Source organism: Symsagittifera roscoffensis, chromosome 2, assembly GCF_963678635.1.
Source record: "Symsagittifera roscoffensis chromosome 2, txSymRosc1.1, whole genome shotgun sequence".
Classification (NCBI taxonomy): Eukaryota; Metazoa; Xenacoelomorpha; order Acoela; family Convolutidae; genus Symsagittifera; species Symsagittifera roscoffensis.
This window is the reverse complement of record NC_087063.1, coordinates 41173632-41197929: the sequence shown is the minus strand read 5'-3', so window position 1 is coordinate 41197929 and position 24298 is coordinate 41173632. Positions and strand designations below refer to the sequence as shown.

The window sequence follows — 24298 nt, the reverse complement described above, 5'->3', positions numbered from 1 at the left end:
GGATCAATACGTAAAAAATTTTATTCCGAATGAAATCTAAAAGTTAAATTCCACCTTTGAAACTAAAAATCGTTCACGTTTTTTTGCGCCAATTCCACGTGTGTATTAGGAGAGTGCATTTTACGTCACTTCAAGCAGATGAACTTCAATTTAACTCAAAAAGTGCATGTATACCTACCAGCATTCATAACTGCGTTAACAGGTTTGAATGTACATCTGTAGTTATTAGGGACTTTTATGCACAATTTGACTTTTTCCTGAAAAAAAAATCAGGAAGATCTATAGCGTCTTGACTACGTTCATAAATTTTAAAATTTGACTTTTCAGAGGGCCATTTATTTTTGTATTAAAAATTTGGGCGTAACCTCACATGCTTATAAAATTTTCACAAACCGCATTTCGAATTGAACTTAAAATATCAGATTTTCTCGGGTAGATTTCGAGAAGTCAAAAAAGAAAAACTAAAAGTCAAAAAAGAAAAAAAACGTCAAAATAGAGTTTTTTGTTTAAAAAATGGGCAATGCGTTCATGCAGTGGAGCTTTCCATAACTTAATTTTTTCCTTGACCCAAACTCTCAGCCTTAGGGGAAGATTTTATGAGAAAAACTAAAAATAATCTCAAAACTATGGGTCAAATATTCGGCCTACAGACTTTTTCTGAAGGCTGTAGACAGCAGGGTAAAGTAAAAAGGGACCAGAAAATTATGCAGACGTACAGGAGAGTAGGCGGCCTTTCCATTGATACGTTATTTTCAAAATTCAGTAGAGTAGTTTTTTAATAAATTAAGATTTTTGCGAAAATAAAAGTATTTTCGAAAGCTTTCAAAAAAGTAAAAAAAACATAAACCCATACATTTTCATAATATTTGATTCTATCGAACAGGAATTTTTCTGGCCGTCAAAAAAGCACAATAAAGTTTGACAAATCCGGTACAACAGCAGCTAAAACCATGTAGTTGAAAAAAAAATGATTCCAAAACAGACTTGGTAAAATGACAAATTACAAATAATCAGTAGCCACCCTCCCCTCAGGAATTCGACCCACTGCTGACCCAAAGAGTCCCCTTTATACTATTTTAAGATATCCATTTTTGGTTGAATGAACTTCAAATTTTTCTTAAGGCGTCAATCTATACTAATTTAGAGGGGGGAGCGCGCGCCGAAAAAAAAACGTGATTTTTAGGTCGAAATTTTCCAAAAAGTGCCTAAAAACGCCTTCAAAAAAGATCGATCGACAAATTTTTTTTGAAAATTCGCCGACAAAAATAGATCGATCGACAAAATTTTTTTGAAAATCCGCCCCTTCCCTCTCGAGAAATTCCTAGATCCGCGCCTGCAAAAATTTTCACAGGTTGGCAGCAAAACTAGGTATAATCAACAGTTTAATTAGAGAGCGATAAAAGAGTTTTAAATCAACTTCCATAAATATGGAAAGTTAACCGCCTGTTCAAATCTGATCTCGTGATATGACATCGCGCGATATCGCGTGACATTGTGTGATATCCAATCATGTTCTTATTTTGAACCAAAAAGTGGGAAATGACTTCTCTATAAAGTGAGAGGTCATTTCTCCGAAACTTAACACTTCTCCTTTCAAAATAAGTACTAAATCATAGCCTACACTAGTCTGGAGGTTCAGTTTTACCATGTCCCTTACAATGTTTGTTAAGAGCAATATCACTTTTTTCTGTCCTAAGTCAAATATCCGTTTCAATTTGCCTGCTCTGCTTTCAGACTTCTTACGCTCCCTTAGCTTTGAACCTAACTTCATGTCCATACTCTGAAACTTCTCAACCTCGCATAAGTTTCTCGACTCCTCCTTACCTCGTTCATCTAATGACGTTTTAGATTTTGGATGGGCTCTAGGTTCATTTTTCAACTCAACTTCTTTCCTTATATCATCGTCTTTTATCAAGTTCTCAATTTGCTCACTTAAATTCTTCTCTTCTGTTTTTCTGCAAAAATAAGTCTTACTGACTCTGAAGAATTGTTTTCCCTCTTTTTCAACACTTCATTTTTTGTGATTTCCAAATCCTGTAATTTTCCAAATGAAAAGATTACCTCGCTCACTAAGTGGATAAACAGTCCCATTTCCTTGCTCATTACATGACTTTTCTACAAAAACTACTTAAGCTCCTCCTCTAGTAAGTTTTGAGAGGGACACTAAATTTTCTGAGTTTTCTGGTACATAGAAACAATCACTCATTGAAACTTTTTTTCGAATTTCCTTGAGAATCTTTCACGAAAAACTCAAATCTTCCTTTACCAAAAACCTTAGACTCCGTTTTGTTAGCGTTTTCAACAATTTTGCGAAAACTCTGGTCAAGCTCAGGAAATAATTTCTTATCCTTTATCAAACTGCAAGTTGCGCCTGAATCTATAATTAGGTAACCGTCGACTCTCTCAGCCGAGTTGTAAAAGCTAAAATAAGTTTCATTTTTTTCAGCCAACTGCTGGTCTTCTCTCACGCTTTTTCTCTCAAGTTCCTTCTTACAATCCCTAGCTTTGTGTCCTATTTCTAAGCACCTGAAACATTTCACAGGTCTATCACTAGATGACTGGTTAACCTTATTCACTAACTTAGATCTACAATGAGCTGCTATGTTTCCTGTCTTATTGCACCTAAAACATGTTTTTGTTCTAGAAATAAACGAAGGTTCAGTCTCCTCCTTCTCATTCCTATGATCACTTTCAAAGTTTAACAAGTCTTTCTTAATTTCGTTCAAACTCTTATCATCTTTGCTAAACTTAACCAAAGTACAAAACGTATTGAACTCTTTTGGTAGGCCTTTAAGAATGATTGACACAAACATCTTTTCACTTAAGCCCTCGTCTACTTCATCTAAATTATACTGCAACTCTTCAGCTCTAGTGATATAATCGACTACACTCTCATTAGCTTTTATTCTTATCGAAGTTATATCTGAAACTAATTGCTGCAGTCTAGGTCTCTCGGCGCTTTTGAACCTTTTGCATAAAATTTCCTAAGCCTTTCTTCCCTTGCCTTTATAGGGTCTTAAAAACAAAACAGATTTTTTGTCTAAGCATTGCATCAACTCATACCAATTATGCAAATCTTTTTATTCTAAAATTTCTCTCCCTTTTCTTAAAGATGCCTCTCTCTGTTCTACAGTAGCATTATTCCTAACAATGGGTGCAAAATCTTTCTCACCTACTTCTCTATTGATAACTTTATTCAGTTTAATATGAAAAATTCTAGCCTCAAATTGCTCTGCAAAATACAAAAAAACTTCTTTTCCTGAAAACACTATTCTCTCTGACTTAGACATTTTTCACCTTAACCGTATTGCTCTGAACAAATACCTTATGTTCCACGTACTTTTCAACGACAAAAATTCAGTCTATATTATATCACCAAACATATCGCAGCGCATAATATAAGTAATCATGTATCTCATTACCTAAGTCTGATCCAAAAACTAATGGTAAGCGTACTGAATAACACATCAGCGATTTAGCAAAGCTGAGGTTACTTCACAGACTTCATACATAGCAATATATATTAGCAAAATAGAAATTTTCGAGTGTTTTTTTGTGGAACTGCTATTCTTTAAATCAGGTTCGAGTGCAGATCTCGCAGCGACAGATTACGATCCCCCCAAGCAACAATAATTATCTACAAATTTATATAAAATACCACATCAATTGAGTTATCAAATTGATTAGTTTGTCAGTTTCTATCTATCACTGTTTCTCTCTCTCTCTCTCTCTCTCTCTCTCTCGAGTGCTTATTTCAGCTTTCGTTGTGACTCCAGACTTCACTGATCACTGAATTGTCTCAATGCCCTGTCTCAATGACTCTTTATATTGCTCTGTTTTCTATCTGCCAGTTCACTATCTTCTTTGTGACTTTTCCCTCGGTTGTGTTTTTTGTGAATTTAACTGTGTCAACTATTTACAGCTTACTCTCTCAAATTTTTTTTAAAGTCAGTCAATCTTGACTTGTGACACGTATTTTAGCAGCTGGGCCCATAACCTTTCACAGGTTGGCAGCAAAACTAGGTATAATCAACAGTTTAATTAGAGAGCGATAAAAGAGTAGTAAATCAACTTCTATATATACGGAAAGTTAACCGCCTATTGAGATCTGATCTCGTGATATGACATCTCGTGATATGACATCGCGCGATATCGCGTGACATTGTGCGATATCCAATCATGTTCTTATTTTGAACCAAAAAGTGGGAAATGACTTCTCTATAAAGTGAGAGGTCATTTCTCCGAAACTTAATAAAAATAAAATCCACGCTTAAAAAGTAGGCCAAAAAATGCGAGTCGAAAAAAAGTTACTTCTCAAACGTATTTGAAAAAAAAAATTACAGCCCGAAACGTACTCTACCTTTTGATTACCTAAATTAGGGTAGTTTTATCTGAATTTTCAAGAAATTGAAAATGTTTTGAAATTACCATTCCTACAAAAATGACCATTCTGTGAACAAAAATGTTTACAGAAAAACGTCTTGTACCCGATTGCAATGTCCTTGCGTATCGCAAGGTAATCAAGTAAACACTGAAACAAAAAGCTTTAAAAATTTGCGTTGCGAAAAAAAGGAAAATCTGTTAGAGGTTTCACGCTCAACAGATGTATGGTTAAAATCGTAATTGACCTTCTTTTCAATAATAATTTTCAAACTTCAAAAACTAGTTTTACTTGAGTGAAACTAAGCTTTCAGGGCTTGGATAAAAATTTCACGTCTTTTCCCTCGAATAATTTCGAAAAAAAAGTGAATAAACGAAATGAACTTCGAAAAGAAATGAAAATTCAAAACACGAAAAAATCAAATTTGAGTGTGAACCAATTTTGGACTTTTTCCTGAAAACCAAAGTCAACAAAAAATCATCAAGACCTATATAAGTAAAAATCACTTGGTTGTTTCACACTTGGAGATAACGCAAATAAACGTCTCTTTCTTTTTTCAGTTGCACTGAATAAGTTTCCTCACTGAGACAAGTAATACTTGGACAGGTAAGCGTTTTAATCTCGCATTTCGAAAAGCTCGGCGACGACTGGCATAATAAAGACAATTAAATTACGTTTGAACAGAAAATTAACATCAATTCAAAATAACATTCAACAAAAGTTTTACAAATAGAAGATTGATTTAATTTAAGTTTCATTATGTTCTATTGCATCAAATCCTGTATTCTATTTCTCTGTCTTGATCGTTTTGTAAGTTCAAACTCTGGATGTGTTACTTTCTTTGTACACAATTGACAAAACCAGTCATTCTTAGGTACATCTTTCAAAGGCGGATCGGCACATTTCAGATGAAACATTTTGTCACAAGTTTCGCAACACAGAACAAAACCACCTAATCCGCAGAGCGCACAGAAAACTCCGTCGTCTAAAACTGGCAACACTGCGAAAATATCTTCTTTTTCCGGTCTAGAATCTTCGTTAGGTGCTGTTGACTCACTACCTGTTTTTCCTATTGATCGTCCGTTTCGAGACATTGTGTTGTTGTTGTGAGGCTCGTGTTTTAAATTTCTACATGAGAGCTTGGACTTGTATCTGTGACAGTTGCCGCAAATAGTGCCATGCTTCAGGCCGAAACAGTACTCGTTTTTGTGATAGGCAACATTGCAAACCTTGCACATTTGCAGGTGGTCATTCATTCCTGTTGAATTGACAAAACAAGAACTGCATATTTTCTTAATACCAAAATTGGCCGAAACATTACCGGCCGACTTTGACCATTTTATTGACATATTCAACACTTGAAGATACAGAAATAATTGAGCAAACCCCGAGCTGGATTGCAACGCTGTCATCCATCGTTCGATGAAGGGCCGTATTTCTATGACTACATTCGAATCCATACCTTCGCCATCTGATTGAGAATTATCGTCGGCAATGCTTGCTTCCACCACCAAAAATTGGTCGTCGTTGTACTTAGATACAAGAGGTGCGCTAAGGTAGTCTTTTCTTATAGCTGAAGTCAATTTGCACAAAATTTCGGCGTATGACTGCACTGAAGTTGCGCCGCTCACAGAAGCATTTGAATCTCTTATAAACCCGCGGTTTATTTGCGAAAAGATTTGCTGTCTGTCTTGGTTTGTTAAGGATTGGTTGAGGAAAGGACCATTGGCTAACCGTTCGAAAAATATTTTGCATGTTTTGCAGAAAATTTCGACCAAGTCTAAATTTGCGCACTGGTTGTTCATTTCATTGGGATCGTATTCAGTCAGCATCTCAAACACTTCCTGTGATTCCAACTTTTGCAATTCTTGGAACAAATATTTCTTTATAGAGATAAGATTCTCTTTCAGTGACAATTCTCTCATGCCCCTGGCATTCAAGCTGGCAATAAGATTGTCTATTGCAGATTGAGTGGAATAAAACGACCATGTAGATTTGAGATCCTTCCCCGAGGGAATCGAATTCAGTTGAGGCCATTTGGGAAACATAGGTTCCCCGTTGAAGCCTTGTTCTGCCATTTCCTCAATTTCCCAGTTCGGTTTTTCTTCCAAACACGGAGGCTTGTAATGACCTTTGAACCCGTTCAGCTCTGCCCATTTTCGAAACTCTGGATCTTCTTCCACAAATATTCCAGGAATGCTTCTAAACTTCCAGTACCTCCTGTGTACCCTGTCTTGTCCAACGGGAGTAATTCCCCAAGTCGTTTGATACTCGAACATCAGTCTGATCCATTTATTTTCTTCAGCATCCGAACGCGCATTAATCTGCTCAACAATGAAGTCAACTGTTCTGTAGAAATCACGTCTCTCGTCTTCTGATGCAAAAATCTCATCCCCATGTGTTGAGTCTTTACTGAAAATAGCTTCGATTTCTAGAATCTGGTGTGCCTCCAGGTGTTCCAAAATAGCAGGACCATTGTCAAGAAAATCATCAACATCTAGACTGATAATGAGATCGATGAGTGACCTTTTGTGCTGTTCCAAGGAGTCCGCGTCCATCTTCATGAGGTGTTGCAGTACAGACATGACGTCGTTTGGATCCGATTTGTCACTGGATTTAACTGCTTCACTGTTCATCATTTGTTGCCTCCAAACCCTAAAAAATCAAACAGACCGTTGCCAAAGATTCCCTGCTGAACTCGAAAGATTTTTTCAAATTCTTATTCGAAAAAGTAAATATTGAAGCATTTAAATTTCAGAAACCATAAACAATTGTACCATTATTACAAACGCAATCTTGATTAGAAAAATAAGCCTGTGTATGAAAGCAAAATTTCACCTAAGCCTATAAGAACAATCGGTATTTCTTGCGATGTTAGTCGAAAAAAATTTTGCATGGTGAACAAACTAAATGTTGCGAACAGGTTTGTTCTTAATATTTTACATCGCGCATGTGGTCGTAAAAACACATAAAACTATGAAATTTTGGGGGAACGTGTAAAAGGGCCAAATTGAGATAAATGTTGAAATTGAATTAACAGCACTTCTTACCCAACGCATTATCATTTTTGACTGTGCAACATCTTACCCTAACCATCTTCTAGTCCTAAAATCGGTACAGGTATTTCTTTTATTTTTGCTTAACCCAGTTTGTCAACGCTTAGTTGAAAATCAGTCACAGTGCTGCACGACATATTCCGTTTTTTAAAAATTCACGTGCCAATCATAAAGTCAATACTAAGCAACAGTAGCTTCTTTTTATTTTGCTCTCAAAAAAAAAATAAAAAATGGAAAGAAAAGATGTGTAATTTGACGTAAGAGTTTAGGTAACGGTCCACAAATGGCTATACAGCTAATTTAATCAAGAGGTCACGGTATCCGAAAAATCGCTGGCACTGATAAAAATGAATGCCTGGCACTGAACATTTCTGGAGAAAGATGTTTTTCTATTTTTCACACAACTTTTAGCACAATTCGAAATAACTTATATTTAATTTTTTTTATGTTTGGCTTTAAAAATTTTTGAGCTGCTCATATTACCAGAAAATTATAACGTGTGCGCCTATTTCAAATTTAAAGATTTAGTGAACAAATGCGGTGAAAATTTTTTTGCACTGATTTTGATTTGCTTGTACTGATATGGCACTGACAAATCACGCTTTGCACTTATCGCACTGATATCGTGGCCATCCAGTTAATATATCAGACTCCATTCATTGTATTCTTGTCGCCACTACGGAAATTAAGACGATAGATTTTTGAGCACCATTAGTCCAAGCGTAAACAAAACAACGATAACCCGTTGCTGTGCAGGCAACACAGAATATTCCGACCACATTCAATACAAACTACACACACATGCGTAGAAAGTGAGTGAATTCGCCACAATCGACAGCTGACTTCAAAACAAGAAAAACAAACTAATTTTCTTCTATTTTTTGCACAAAAATTTTTTAAAAAAAAAACATTTTTCTCAAAGAGGTGCTATATGAAGACTCTTAAACTAGTTTTCGTTTAGTTTAATCAAGTTTTTTTTTAGCTTAGATGACCAATTCGAATCACGACTGAAAAAACCTTAATATGATATATCACTCAAACCATTCCGATGATTATTTATGGCGCCTGATTTTGCGCGGAAAACAAGATCATCGCCAACAGACAGTGGGAAAAAGTCAATGAAGGCAAGTGAACAGAAAAAAACATTTTGAATGGTGAAATATCTCAATTTTCGCATTTCAGAAAAAAAAGACGGCGTTAAAGCTCTTTGAATTTCAAGAACAAGCTATGATTGGCACTTTTTTTGATAAAAAATAACTCAATTTTATGGATTTATTGGATCACATTTTTCTTGACCTTTTCACTTTCGTAACATGAGAGCGCTATTTGTCAACCTTCCAGCAAACGAAATTGAATTGAACTCAAAAAATGCATATATAACACAGAGGCGAAGCTTCGCTTCGCAAACTCTAGCGAGAACACGACAAAAAGCAGCTCTATAGAGTGGAAATAAGCCTCGAATTAGTAAAAACTCGGCTACATCTCGGATTCGAACCTATCTAAGATTCGAACCTACCTACTTCGACCTAGAAATTTTGAGTCTGACGCACTAACCACTCAGCCACAGACGCTTAATTAATAGCGAACACTAGGCACAGATAAAGCAGAGAACATATGCTATGCAATTTCCACATCTGTACAAATCAGTCCCATATAAAACAGCCCGATACACAACAGTCCCAGGTAATATTTGTTTTATGCTTAAACTGCAAACAACAAAATAGTGACTGACGCAATCGCGCCAACAAGTTGCGAGCTTGCCAACAGAGGGTAGGACAAAACTTAGAACCGGATATCACCGCAATGTGGCGACGCGCGCCCAACAGCGACCTTAAGCCGGAATGTTTTGTAGCAAAATGTTTTTTTTTGCTCATGTCATGATTTTTCGGACTGTTTTGTATATGCAAAAATTTCCAATGCTTCAGTGAAATTTCCGTATAATTGAACACTTTCAATGAACACTATTTGCGAGTTGGGTTAGAAAAAAGAAGGTTCCTACTAACACACTAGATGTTTGCTAGTGTAAATATGAATTTATAAATGCGTTTATTTTTATGAATGTACTTCTGTAGTATTAGAGCATTTAAAAACTTTTCCTTTAAAACAAAAACCATCGCGACCTAGATAAGAGTCTTCACTACGTTCAAACAAAATTAAACAAAATAAAAACAAAATTAAAACATCCGAATACAAAGCTCCTCTTAGGTTACAATGGTCAGAACAATAATCGGATCATTAAAATCATGTACTGGGTGGAGGCACATGCATGTTTGAAAATAAATATTGAATCGCTAGTTCCATGGCTGCATTGTTATTAAAGCCCCTGTTTTTTACGTTTTCATTTAACGTTGTTAAACCAGACCTGTGGTCTAAATCTAGGTCGCAGGTACTTCCAGACTTGAGCTTGTAAAAGTATAACTGATTTCAAAATTATCCACAGAAGGATTCGAAGAGCAGCCTTGACTAGGAGAAAATTGAATTTTTGGTTTCGAGTGATTAAATCAGTCACTTAGTTTCAATCTCAATCAATAAAAATTTCTTTAATTCATTTTTGCTTCTGAGATAACCAACACATTTTGAAGCAGCAAACTTTTGGCATTAAAAACCAAAAATACATAAAAATCATTGACCAAAAAATGACACTGCCACGAAGTAGACGTGATTTTTTCTAGGATTACACCAGACTAACCGCGCAGTCATCAGATCTCGTTTCCACTTCGCTTCATTTTTCTGGAACTTCTTAATTTCATTTCTCGTCTCGGCTATCAGTTCCGCACTATTGCTCACTCGTTCCTTCAGTTCGGGCTTTATGGACAGCAGTTCGTCACACAGACAGTTGAGAATCTTCACTTTCTCTTCTATGTTTAGTCTGTAGACAGACTTGTACTCCAGTCTGTTCAGGATTCTGCTGTGGCAGCTCTTGAAGTCAACCATTGGATCCTCTCTCACATCAAACGTATTCCATCTACTCGCCCTCAAAATCACAAATTAATTCACAGTTCCTCAGGAAAATTTCAAAGAGTAGAATGGTGTTTCGAAATTTTTACTATCATACACATAAAAAAGGATTTTCCAGCAGCATGAGCCACGGCCTCAAAATTAGGGAAAATTTTCTAAGAAATCGGAAAGCCACAAAAAAACTTACATGAAAAAAATTATACTTATATTTCCAGTGAGTTCAAGGAAAAGCTGACCGTTTGGTTAGCGAACAGAATTTAACAAATATGTAAAGCTGAAACAAAATTCTAATTGAACTAACTTCAGTTTCATTATCTCGGTTATAGATTTGAATCCAGACGCAGAAAAGAGAAGTCTTAACACTTCTGACATTGTGTAAGGGTTCACTGGTAACCTCGTCAAGGGCAGTCCTAGGTGGGAAAGACAGAAAAATACAGTCTCACTGGCCTTCAGCAGCGCATTCTGGTTTTCGTGACTAACACAGTCCCAGTTAGATATCTCCGATACTATTTCCGATTGCTCTTCTACCGTTAGATCAAAAGATATCAATTCGTCAAGACAAGTCAACACATTCGTCACAAGACACGATAAAATTAGGAACAACTTTCCCGACACATTTGAATCGTGCAAAGCCTCCATGATATCGGCAAATGTCAATTTGTTCTGCGCTAGATACTTGTCAACTTTCAGCATTTCTCCGAATGTGTTGATGAAATCAAGAACGGATACGATTCCCGGGAAAATGGCATCCCCCGTGAAAGTGGTTAGACCCAGGTGTTGTGACATGGCAGTGGGCATAGGAGTTATCTCTTTGTGATCCTCTAGCTCTAAATCGTCTCTTATTTTGCTCCATTTCTTCATCCATTCCATCTTCAGTCGTTTTTCTTCGCGCTCCTTCTGTTTTCGCAGCTGAAAAGCACAATCAAAGTTAACTAAAAAAATCTGAACAGCCAACAGACAGTTGGAAAAGAGTCAATGAATGCAAAGAACAGAAAAAAAAACTTGTATTTTGTAATATCTCAACTTTCGAACTAGAAAAAAAAATAATAGACGTGAATTTTTTAAAGTTTTTGAATTTATGATCGAAAATTTATGATTTATAATTTGATTAAATTAACGGAATCAAATTAGTTCACGTTTTTGTGACCTTTTCACTTTTGCTGTTCGATAGTGGAGTTTGCCTTCCTTTTAAGAATGCTTCTTCTTTAAAATAAAAATGCATTCACATCATTCAATGCTAGGTTATGGTTATTTGAAGGTTGATTTCATATACGACAGGAATACTTCAAGAAGACATAATTAAATTACCTCTTCTAATTTCTCATCCAATTCACTCTTTCGGGGCTTAGTGTCCATAATCTCCATGTCTTCCTTATTTTCTACTTTAACAGTTACCGATCCATTAATAGCTGCGCAAGTTTTCGCTTTCTTTTGCTTCGGCTGACCCTCACTCTCTATAACAAAAATTGCTCTGGCCTCATCGAGAGCACATTTACTGTTCATCATAAGAAAAAAAAACAGCTTGATAATTGGTCCTTCCGCCATGATTAAATGGTCTGCCTTAATAATTTGCAACAAATATATAATGTAAGCCAAAATCCACAGCAACTCAGGATTCATTTCTGAGTGCGATTTTAATACCCGTTAAATAAACAATTAACCCGTTTAGCCTAGCTGTTAAATTTTACCTGTATGCATCAAGCGTTTGCGTTCAGCTCCTTTAGAGTCGTATGCTTGAGGTGTTTTTGAACTACCAGCTAGAAAAAGATTTGCTCTCATCAGCACTTGATTTCGCTCAGCTATTTCTTCAGTGTTTAGAGTGAAATCTGGAAGAGGAATCGGCCCAAAGAAGTTTTGATAGCCCAATCTATCTAGCGACAGTCGCTGGATGAATTCATCCTGTGAAAAAAAAACAAATCTTTTAAGTTCAGACCTCTTTTATTCCGCCATTTTTTTTCAATTTGCATAGCAGATTTTCTGAGTTCACATGATTATTTTCATTTGACTGCCACACAACCTTTGTTCATAAAGGAAAGTCAAAAATCAATGGTTAAAAAAAGAAACTCATTTCTTTCAGAAACACTTTCCAAAATTTCTTATAGTTTTAGCTAAGTTTAATTACAGACAGGGCTGTCATATTGTTAACATAAACGTTTTTAACAAGTTAACATGTTAACTACATAAAAAACACGCTAAAAACCAGGGGCGGATTTAGGGGGGGGGGCGGACGACCAGGGGCGGATTCGACCCCCTGCCGACCCAAAGGGTCCCCCCTTTGACACTTTTTCAGAAATCTATTTTTGGCCGACCGACCCTAAAATTTTTCTAAAGGCGCCTTTGGCGCCAATATATACTAACTTTGAGGGGAAGCGCGCGCCAAAAAAAAACGCGATTTTTGTCAAAATTTTTCAAAAAGTGCCCAAAAACGGCTATTTTGACTGTTTTTCAAAAAATTGCCTGCGGCGCACAAAATTTAGCCGAAATAGGGGCAAAACAGTGCTTTGGGAGAGCTCGAAAAATCAATTTGGTCGACCTAAAAAAAAAAGGTCAAAATTTTCGAATTTTTTTTGAAAATCCGCCCCCCCCCTCGAGAAAATCCTAGATCCGCCCCTGCTAAAAACAAAATTGAATTTTAAAATCACTCATCGAGTTGTTTAAAGAGAGCCCAAAGAACTTCGGAGTTTTCCATAGGTTCCATTGAGGATATAGGCTAGGCATAGTCGAGTAATTTTTTCGATGAAATATGAAAAAAGGACTGCATTCCAATTGGAAGCTCAAAAACAATGTATTACTAACATGTACTAAATTGGAAAGCATCAAGACAAATTATGTATAAAGAATGCATTTCAAAAAGCAGAGAGATATATTTAGTTGAAAAATTTTTTAAATGCTATTTTTATTATTTTCTACTGTTGTTTAAAACAATTTTTTTCCGGTTCAATTGATGAATCAAATTGGGTCGGAAAAAACATTTGTACTGTTACACGGTGTTCGCTAAATCTTGATGTGTAAGAAGTAGATATAAAGTTTCAAAATATTTCACGAGAGGGCACGAGTTCTCTAACATGCTCAGAGACGAAAATTCGAACCAATCAGGGCAAAATTTGTGAAAAACAGAACAAGGATTCATTCATTGCTTTCATCCTAAAACTGAAAAAAAGGAACTCATTTACTTGCATCATTATGGTATTTTCTCAAGACAAATGATAGGCCGACAATTTTTTCAATTTGCAAGTTTCAAGTTAAAGAAAGTACAGCTAGCTCCGGGCCAAATTTGAAAATGTGGAACTTGGCACTGCCAAACAGGGACTTTAGTTCCAGCTCATATGTACAGAAGAAGTTGATTTTAACTTATTATACACAAAGAGGCGAAGCAAAGCTTCGCATCACTTGCGATGCCACAAAAATATAGCATTACAAAATAACCGACACAAAATGAGACTGCAGTCGCACAAAATGGAACAAAAAAAATTACCTACCAAAAATTTCATATCTTTGTCTTGATTTTGTCTTAAAAAAAGTTTCTTCTAGAAAAAAAAACCCAAGTCAAACAATTGAATGCTAATTCTGCATCGAAAAACAACCTAATAAGCGGTAAAAAAACTGACAAAACCTGAGCAGAAACAGGTTGAGCTGAATAAAATTCGGCTCAAAAGCAAAAAATAGTTCCTGGGAAAAACATTCCAAGTCAAACAATTGAATGCTTATTGAGCATAGAAAAAAACATAATCAGAGGTTTAAAAAATGACAAAACCTGGGTAGAAACATGTTGAGCCGAATGAAAATGTTTTCATAAAAAAACTTCGGAAACTCAAAAAACAAACTTCTCTTACCAATAAAATGACTAAAAATAACAAGAGAAAACAATCAATGAGAACGTTTTCGATCAATTAAAAATCATCACTCGCCTGAAATAAAACAAACAATTAAATTGTACAAACGTATCTACCTCGCAGCTCTATAAATTGCAATAAGAAAAAGTAGAAATAAGCCTCGAATTAGTAAAAAAAAAATTGGCTACGTCTCGGATTCGTTGTGGAATCTACATTGACTCAGAGAATATGAGTCTCACGCGCTAAGCACTCAGCCAATGAAAGCTTAATAATAATAATAATATTAATACTAATAACAAAGGATTTAGGAATAAAATCCAAGGGTTCATATAAAACCCAGTCATAGCAGTGTTCAAAGTTTAGTTTTCAGTTATAACTGTAAGTTTCTTTAGGTCACTACAATTGTTGCATTCGCATAAAATGCGCCAAGTGCATGTAACTGATTCGTTGTGGCGAGTTTTGAAAAACTTCGCGTACATTCCTAGAAGCCTGTTGTTGCATTCTGGGTCAAAAAATATGTCAAACTTGAAGTATTCGTTGTACAGATTAGCAAGACGACATGCCCGAAACCGGAGATCCGACTTGCACTTCGTCAGACGCTTTTGTTTGCAGAAGAAATTTCGTGTCATTTGAGCTTTTCGGTTTCCAACGTCAGTAATGCTTACATGATTTCTCCAGTCGATGTCAACTTTTCCAGCTAGTATTTTTGCAAACAGCAGTCCAACATGAAGCTCTTGGTATAGAGACAAAGGAAGTGTGTTAAGTTTTACAAGTTTGTCTTTATAGGCATGGCTATTGCTTGTCATGAAAATCCACGAGATCGTTTTCCCCGGCACACTTTCATGATTCCTAAGTCACCTTTTGATGGTTTCCAGATAGCTGAACCGTAGCTCAGAATTGGTGCAACGTAACAGACATATGCGTTTTTTCTGGTCGCGAAATTTGCCTTTGAGAGATTCTTTTTGAGTACAGAAAGAGCGTTTAAGTCTTTTTGAGCCCTCTTTTCTGCGTGTTGCGTCCAAGAGAGCGTCATTTATGAAGACTAGGAAGAAAAGCGGCGCTAGTATAGAGCCCTGGGGAACGCCTCTGAAGACTTCCAGCTCTCCGCTGTCGCATTCAGCCTCACTGTTTGCTTCCGGTTCGAGAGGTAGCTGTGTATCAGAGATAAACAATTTCCTCCAATTCCAGAAGTCGATAATTTCTCCATGAGGATTCCGTGCGAGATTTTGTCAAATGCTTTTTTGAAAGTCCAAGTAGAACGTGTTCAGGTAGTTGCAGTTTGGCAAATCTAGGCAGCTAAATATCTCGTGTAGATACTCTAATCGGTTTGTTATCGTCGCTCGTTTAGGTCTAAAATCGTGTTGGTCTGGTTTTAGGGCTGGGTAGACAATTAGGGCCAGTTTCTCAAATATTAGTTTCTCAAGCAGTTTTGACACTGCTGAGAGCAGGCTGATCGGCCTATAATTTGATACGTCTTGTTTATCCCCGTCTTTGAAAATTAGTGCGATTTCGATGATCTTCCATTTTGTTGGAAACATCGCTTTAATTGCAATCAAGTTGAACAGTAAGTGAAGTGATTTTGGTAGTGACTTTGAGAGGTTTTTCAGAAAAGCATTACCAATCTTGTCTGGTCCATTGGGCTCATTCACGTCCAGCTCGTTTAGGGCATCTTCTATTTCATCGATAGTGAAAATGATTAAAAAACTAGATTACAAAGGGGCCCTTCCGTTTAGTTACGGTAAGTGCACAAGCTGGATAGGGCCATACCAGCGATATAAAAATGCATATATATCAGCAATGAAGTCATAAATCAGCATTAAATGCATCGTCGTAATGTTAATTTACCTTAGCCGTCCTTCCTGTACAATAGCGCTTATGGAGTTGTCGATAAATTGAGCTTTGCGTAGCGATCTGCACCCCCTTATACAAAGTATAGAGCTCCTCAGGAGCGCGAAGCTTATTTTAGTTCTTATGTAGTTTATAGATTCTGGATAGCTTTCTTGTCTTTTTTCACTTGGTTTTTCGGCCAATCGCTGCATCGTCCGCGTGGCTGTTGGAGCAGCGCCACCGGTGCATCCATAAATAAGCGGGCAGAAGCTACTCTGCTCTACGTTTAAAATTCTTTGCTGATATTTGGAGTTCACTAGCGTTTCGTGGTATTTGTAAGCATCCTTATGTAGTTTTCGCGATGTTTTGGCACGGGGGTTGAAAATTTTCACATCAAAGAAAGCGCGGCTGAATCATGAACCCCAGAGTCCGTTTGACTTAATGTCAAGTCGTGCATCTTCAGTTGTAGTTGAATTGTTGACAAAGCTTTCGCCTTGCAACGTCTGAAGTTTCGGCTCAATCTCGACGTCATGGCAAACCTCATTCATGAGGTTGGCGAATGTGTCTCTTATTTCATTGTGTCTTATGTGTGTGTAACCACCCTTTGCACAGTGAAGCGCATGTGTCAAGTTAAAATCACCACCACATGCACATGTGAGTGGGGTTTTGGTTGGTTCCCATCCGTATCTTAAGTAAATACCATCTCTGAACTCTGATTTATTCAGGTTGAAGTTGTATCTGCTCAGTGGTAGAGCATTGAGCCAGTTAGAGGCTCCCTTTTCAGAGGCCAGGTCGATTGCGTATTTATCTGTTTCATTTAAGGAGTTAATGAGGTTTGTTGTTTTTCGATTTGTTCTATCAGTTTTTAACTTTTTGATTTTCGTACATATTTTTTCTTGCTGTGTTACTGCTGTAATAGGATCTTGAGATTCCAGTACCAGTGATTTTTCCTTAGACCATTCTAGGTAGCTTTCATGATCGGATGGCAGCTTGATGTTAAAAGTCCGCCCATTTTAAGGGGTAAGGAAGATATCTCACGGAACTGGGGGTTTAAAGTGTCTTTACCGACTAGGTTAGGTAATAATTGTTCTTTGATAATATTTTCATATATTTCTAAGTTTTCCATAATGCTAGGCGTTGTCCTGGCAAGAAACGAAAGCTTTTCTTGAACTCCTTTAGTATAGCAGGCATAAACGTTTTAGGGGAGGTTTTAGCAATTTTCGTTAGTTTTTTCAAAATTTTGATTTGCTCATTCTGTTGAAATTCGAGGAACTTTTTACATTCAGATTCTGTTCCTCTAACTGAACCAAGCACTCGGGCACCTGCCTTTTTAGTGATTCCTGTATTTGCGAAGATTTTCTGAGCTTCACCGAGTTTTTCATCTTTGACAATGAGTTGGCATTTGGATGCTTTCACGTGGTAGCCGAAAAATTTACCCAGTGATACAATTTTATCGAGGACGGTTCGTAGATTGCTTAATTTACCGACTGCGTTTCCATCGTCTGCGTACCATTTCTGGGTTACATCGTCTACTGATAAAAATTTTATGAGGGGTATTATGGCTAGACCGTACATGGCCATTGCTAGTGGATCCCCCTGGGTTGCCCCTTCTTGAGAGTAGATTGTTTTTTTTTGTTAACGAATAGTTAAGATGGATTGGAGTAGGAGTTCTAATCGCTGTTAAAAGGGAAGGGCAGGTATTTTCGATGTTTTTTAATGCCAGCTTTCGGTTCAGCGAGTTGAAAGCGTTTTCGGGATCTATCAGTAAAACAGCATCGGCGGAAGTTTTGCTGTATTGATCTCTTAGCGTGTGGATCGCATATTCAATGCCACATTTTTGTCCTAGGCAGAGTTGGTAGTTTGAACCGAGCGACATGAGTTCGTTTTTTAGGCATTTAGTTATTGTTCGCCCTATTATCCTACGCATAACTTCTCCTATGCCTATAAGTCTCACCCCTGGATTCTTATCTAAGGGTATTAATCTGCATGCGTTATATGGTTCCATTAGTTCTAGATTTAGTTCTTCTGTTGCCAATTTTTTGGCAAATTTAGCAATTGTTTTTGAAATTTCAACTGATTGTTGCCCGAAGTGTGTTAGAATACGTCTCCATTCATTCGCATCGAGGCCAGATGGTCCATGCGATCCGTGCGTTCTCATGGCTGCCTTCTTGATATGTTGACCGTTTATCTGATCAAATATCGATGGATGGAAAGGAATTGTTTCGTTTGAGATTAGTGTAATATAGTTCTCATTAATTGGTTTAGATGGTGGGTGTTTCTCTATGAGAGTCTGTTCTACTGTCTTACCTTTGACAATCTCGTCGAGCGAAAGAACGCCTTTAGATGTGTCTGTTAGTTTTGCAATTGCGCTTGATATTTTTCCAGTATTCATTAGTTTGTTGAACTGTTGTGCTTCAGTTTCAGTTTTTCTTCTACTTTCTTTCAACAAGCGCATTTGCAGTGCCTTTCCTTCGTTATATAGTCCATCCAGGTCTCCGTCTTGCCATTGCTTATGTCGCCTTGCTATTGTTTTGGATAAAGATCCGTCAATTTCGGAGTTTGTTTTGCACAATAATAAGTGTGGAAAAATCATTGCTGCGTGCATTGCGAAGGTATTTTCGTTGTTTTTTATTAGGCTGTTCAAAGTTCTATTGAGGGTTCCAATACAGTTATAACCAACTTTATTTTTTGACAAGATCATAAAGACCGGTTTCCAGTGGACCACTTCGGTGTATATTTTCCTGGTGGTTTCTATGAGTTCTGGACAGGGGTTTGACCATGGGTCTTGTATTGTTCTGGGTTCTATAGTGGAAGACTCTCCTGAGTTTTGTGAGTGTCGGGCAGTGGAAGGGTGAGGGTGCATTTGGGGGAGCGTGGTTGTAGCTAGGGTTGGGGGATTGCATTCATGCTTGTCGTTAGCTGAATGAAATTGGGAGGTGCAGCGATGCCAACTGAAATCGTCATAGTGATCACTGCTGCGGGCTAGGCCGCTGCATTTTACATGCATGTAGCCTGGGCATGTGAAGCACCAAACACCTCCGCCTCGCAGGCTGCTTTTACAAATAAGGCAGTGTGTTTGAGTAGCCATTTTAGGAAGGACGGCGGTGTCAAGTTAGCGAGAGAATTTATAGATTAAATTTGCAAGAAAATTTGTAAAGAAATCATTACCGTAGAACGAGAAATGGATGCCATCACGGCAGAACATTTGAGGGGTTAGATTTAGGTTGAGGTTAGGCGAAACAATAAGTGTATGGGGGTTTACAAATCTATTTATCAAATTAAACAGCACATGATTATGAATATAAATTTTGCGGTTTATTTCGGAACTATTACAGTTCTGAATTGTTTTGGGGATGATCAGTGTCTTGGGCTGAAACTTGTTGGTGACGAGGTTAATCAGGTTTTTCCACTGCTGTTCTAATTCTTGTGGATGCAGCCTGTTGTCATTGTATCCAGCAACTATTGTTACTGTATTTAGGCGCTTTGGTCTGTATTGTAAAACTGTTTCAAACAGATCATGAAGCGTTGCGCCGCGGTAGGAGTGAATTGTTGATTTTACTAGAGCTGGTTTGATATATTTGGTCGATGAAGTCCCAATAACTAGTTTCTGTGAGAACTCAGGGATGCGTCTTGCCTGGAATCGCGGCATCAACCTGAAACACAGACAACTGGGGCGAGAAAGGAAGCTCTGTGGAGTGATTTATGAATACTTTCACTTAGGGTTTAAAATTGCTGAGGCAAGAAAAAAAAAAGAAAGGAGTGGTACAACCTGACGTCGATTTGGAGGTCGATTCACCAGCTCACTCCTTCTTGCGTCTAGTTACGCCAGGGAAACTTCACTCGCCTACGGCTGGGACGGCGAGATTTGGTAAGATAACCAGAAGAGGAAAGCCCAGCGCGCATATGATATGAAAACACACAAGCGGTAAATTTGAACAAAGAAATCTATTTAATAAGTTTATCACAACAATTAGGCTAACGATAAGATACTGTTCAGAAGAACGTTATCTTATCGTTCTGTTTTCCCAACGTTGGCGTTTTGTGTGAAAACCGATTGAAAATATATGTTAAACAACTCAACTTTTTGAGTGTCTGTATTGGCTATTTTTTTATCTAGGAAGATCTCTGAAGGCATCGTGCTAGACTTAGTTTTGAAGGGACAGTGTTAGCTCAGTTTTAAGGTTTTCAATTTTGCCTTCGTTCGATGAGGTAGGTTTTCGCTGATTTTTTAGTTGAAGTGTATTTAATTTCTTGATGTGGCTACAGGAATCGCTTCCCACCCAAGGAGCTAGCTCAGACCTGAGTTTTGTCGTGATTGGTAATAGGTCATGTAGTATTTCGTGTAACCACTCGTACCAATGATCGAGCATCAGTTCAACGTTGCTCAAGCAATATGGTTGGATGGGGTGTTGGCAAATGAATTCATTCATTACTTCCCAGTTATCTATGTCTTCTAAATAAATTACAAATACTAGCCACAAATAAAGCAGAGAATAAATACTATGAAGTTTCCCATGATACAGATCGTGATTATAGCAAAAAAAGGTCACCAAATAAAAGAACTCTGTTAATGAACACTTTTTTTTAATTGCGAGTTCGGCTAGAAAAAAAAGAACGTTCGTACTAATACACTAACGCTGGCAAAAATTTATTGCACCTTTGCATGAAACAAATAACTTTTTTTGGTTCAATTGATTAACTAAACATGCATCAACTATGTAAACTCATTACTTGTCGAATGCAAAAGCTCAGGCTATTATCCTACCAAGGCTGCCTGCAGCAAAAGTGCACCCAAATGAAAGTAGCACTGATATTTGCGACTTGCTTGGAAAAGGTAGTCTTCTAATCACACGCTATGCTGCACTTGTGTAAACAGTATTTAACGCGCCTTGATTAAGCGGACATTACGAGCGAGTGCCTTAAGACACTCGCAAACTTTCGAGATTCCTCATATAGAAGCCACCTTTATTGCGCTATTATTAAGTGGACAGTACTCATCCTATTTATTTAAATTGCGCAATAGTGACTAAATGTTTCAATCGGATCATTACTCTGCTCGAAATTCGCCATATTATGTTCGTTTTACTTCTCGGAGAGTGTAAAGCAATAAACGAGAAAAACGAGCTTTGAAGGTCATAAGACTTGAAAAGTCTATATGTATGACGAAAAATCATTCCTGCAATTTGCTTGGATTAATTACCTTTATAGCCCCACCCAGCAACAAAAATAAAGGCTTCCCACACATCCAGCTACAGTGGCTACATTTTACTCGGGGGGTCTATAATGGGAGAAACCCTTTGTTTGTCTATGCATGAGTGAAAAGAATTTCTACTAAGTTATGCAATTCAAGAATTGAATGGAAAAAACTTACCGTTACAACAACACGCTTGTTCACAGCTTTACAGCAAACTCGAAGAAAAGAAGCCAGCTTCACTTTATTGATAATTTCCTGGCTTCCGTTTTTCTGTCCATAACGAGCTAGAGCGTACGCATTGAACACGCCTGATGAAGAAACTTTAATTGGGGATATGCCGTTCTTCTTTTTTCCGGCTTTCTCAAACTTTAAGGAAGTCGCACACTTTATAACATATCTCATCTCTTCTGGCGGTGGCATTGGTACAGCTGCTGTGCAATCTAACCTGTGGAATGTGGAACCAAAATACAAAGACTATGAAACCAAATTTTGGGATAGTAGTTTGGATTATATGGTAATATGCAAGCAACCTAATTAACGAACAGACCAGAAATCAGACAAAATTTTCAACTGAAACAAATTTCACTGAACTATTTCTTTCCTGGTAACTTTGCTACCTATTCAAATATTTCGTTATTCATAAATAATAATGGATAAAAAAACGAAATTCAAAACTAGCTTTAGCTATATTTTACCGGATTGTATGACGAGCTTGTAGACCACAAACGAGTGGCTCATTTTATATTGAAAGTGCCGAATTTACTTAAAGAAGCTAAAAATATCTGCAACAAAATAAAATCTACAAAAAACATCATTTAAATTAGGCGCGGTGCTAACAGCTTTACAGCTCCGAGTACACACATTATTTTCGATCTGATAGATCTAAGGGTAACTGACCTCTGATAAGCTTCAACTGCGGGGCACTTTATATCAACAACAACTCCGGTTGTTTTCACTCCTTCACAAGAGATTTGGACTTTTTCACCCATCACATATCGATTTTTGAAGAACAGTGAAATTAGGCCAGCGAGTTCGGCAATTCGACTACAGTTTGCAAGCTTCGTTAAGATCAGAATCGGGGCGTGCAAATAACTAAAAACAAACATACGATAACTCAATGGAATTAAAATCGACATGGAGAACATAAGTAAACATTCACTGATTCTACTTACGACGGCAACACTTCTATGTTTTTCAGAGCGCCTTGCTCAGATTTAACAGCATCATAGTACGTTAGTCCCGTTTTTCCTGTCACAGAACATCCCCAGACCAAAGAATTGCATAAAATACTCCTTTCGAAAAACTCACTAAAATGTAACCAAATTATCATCTCAACAAATTGCTTCTACTACGAAAAGAATAGAAAGATTAAACTTACTCGTAATCAAGAAAAATTTCTTTCGTCAAGCTAATGTAGAATACTTTCTGACCAGCAGATATCCCGTTGACTTTTTTCGGTTGAAACAAGGCGTTGTTCAACAGCGGCATTATTTGGATGAATGCTTTCCCATAAACTATGGCGGATGAAAAATGAGAATCAAGCAGCAATGGCTAACTAAAGTCAACTTGCCTAAGCTGTAATTCAGATACAAGCGCATATATTGAGCTCTGTGCATATTACGACAAACCGCCATCGTTCAAGTCGAACCAATCACCTTGATAAATAGAATGAAATTTAAATCAAATAACTTAATCGAATATTCCGAATTTTCTCAGTTGAGCATGATAAATTAGAGAAAAAAATTTTGTTGATGTTTTTGCCTTCTGATTTCTGCATTTTGAAGGAGAAAAAATCTAGTTGATGTTTTTGCCTTCTGATTTCTGCATTTTGAAAGAGAAAAAATCCGGTTGATGTTTTTGCCTTCTGATTTCTGCATTTTGAAAGAGAAAAATTCTATTTTTGTTCTCAAGTATATCCGGGTGAAGGCTTTTTTTGCCCTCCACGAGTAAAACTAAATTATGAGTCAACAACAACTGACGGAATCTCTGCTACCAATTAATCATGAAGTGCTGATTGAAATGGAGACAAAATTCAGAAATAAGCTTACAGCAAAAACTTCGATGGAAGAATCAAAACAAAACTAAGCAAGAAAAATTATCCCCCCATTCTCTAAAGGAATTGTCATTTCAGCCGAAAATCTGGCGCAGGCACATCGAAGTTCTGCTTCCGATATACTGAAACATTTTCCCACAACAATGCAACAGAAGATGACAATCTCAAAAACAATAACAGTGAAAAAAGTAGACCGCAAACTGCATACACTGACTGTTATTGCTCCCCCCGAAGCAGAGCATATTATAACCAGCAACAAAAGCGAAGAAATCATTCTACTTAATAGGAATGTAATTCCCATGGTATGCTTTCCAAGGTCTCTTAGACCCAAGAACATTTACACTAAACTAACCAAAATCAAATTGTCGAATTTGCCTCATGTATGCGACAATATCGAGACAAAATTAATTCTCCAATTACCTGAAGACATAATTCATAGCCCTATAATCCAACATGAGACCTGTATCGTAACTGAACCGGGTCAGTATGTCAGTTTATACTATGACAGTTTATACAAAGGCAGCGAAAAGGTCAGTTTATACAGGAAGAGCAATTTCAAAAATTAAAACACAAAACGAAGAACAAGATAAAAAGCTGACGGACTGGTCTTATAAAACGAAAATGGATGGCTTTAAAATGTGGGAAGGTGTAGAAATCTCGTTTCACCAACTTTCAGTACATGAATGTCAAAATGCAAGATCTCTGGACGCCAAGAAAAAGTCATCACGATGATTGGTGCAACATAGGAAACCAATAAACCAATAATCAGTCCCCACAAAAACCAAGCTCTAATAATGCCAGCGATGAGAAAAATGATGACGAAACAACAAGCGATAGGTTTTGTAAAGGCAGCGAAAATGTCGAAGGAATGAATGTCGAATTAATACCTTCTTAATTTTTAGTTATTGAATCAAAAATAAACAGAGCAGCAACGCCAGGCGAAAAAAAAACAAAATGAGGAGGTTTTTAACAATCACGTCGTAGATTTTCAATCTT

The 24298-nt window shown here is 37.2% G+C and overlaps 1 protein-coding gene across 1 annotated transcript; it reads right to left on the bottom strand.

Annotated features, from left to right (window-relative positions):
- Positions 1-5084: 5084 nt before the first annotated feature.
- LOC134839446 (bromodomain adjacent to zinc finger domain protein 1A-like) lies at positions 5085-22890 on the bottom strand. Its single transcript, XM_063854993.1, has 9 exons — positions 22628-22890; positions 22422-22556; positions 22147-22341; positions 21427-21694; positions 12084-12294; positions 11704-11849; positions 10697-11304; positions 10127-10411; positions 5085-7036 (listed from the first exon to the last, which is right to left on the bottom strand). Exons 1-9 carry the CDS (start codon positions 22735-22737, stop codon positions 5146-5148), a joined length of 3849 nt encoding a protein of 1282 aa, XP_063711063.1. The 5' UTR covers positions 22738-22890; the 3' UTR covers positions 5085-5145.
- Positions 22891-24298: the final 1408 nt, after the last annotated feature.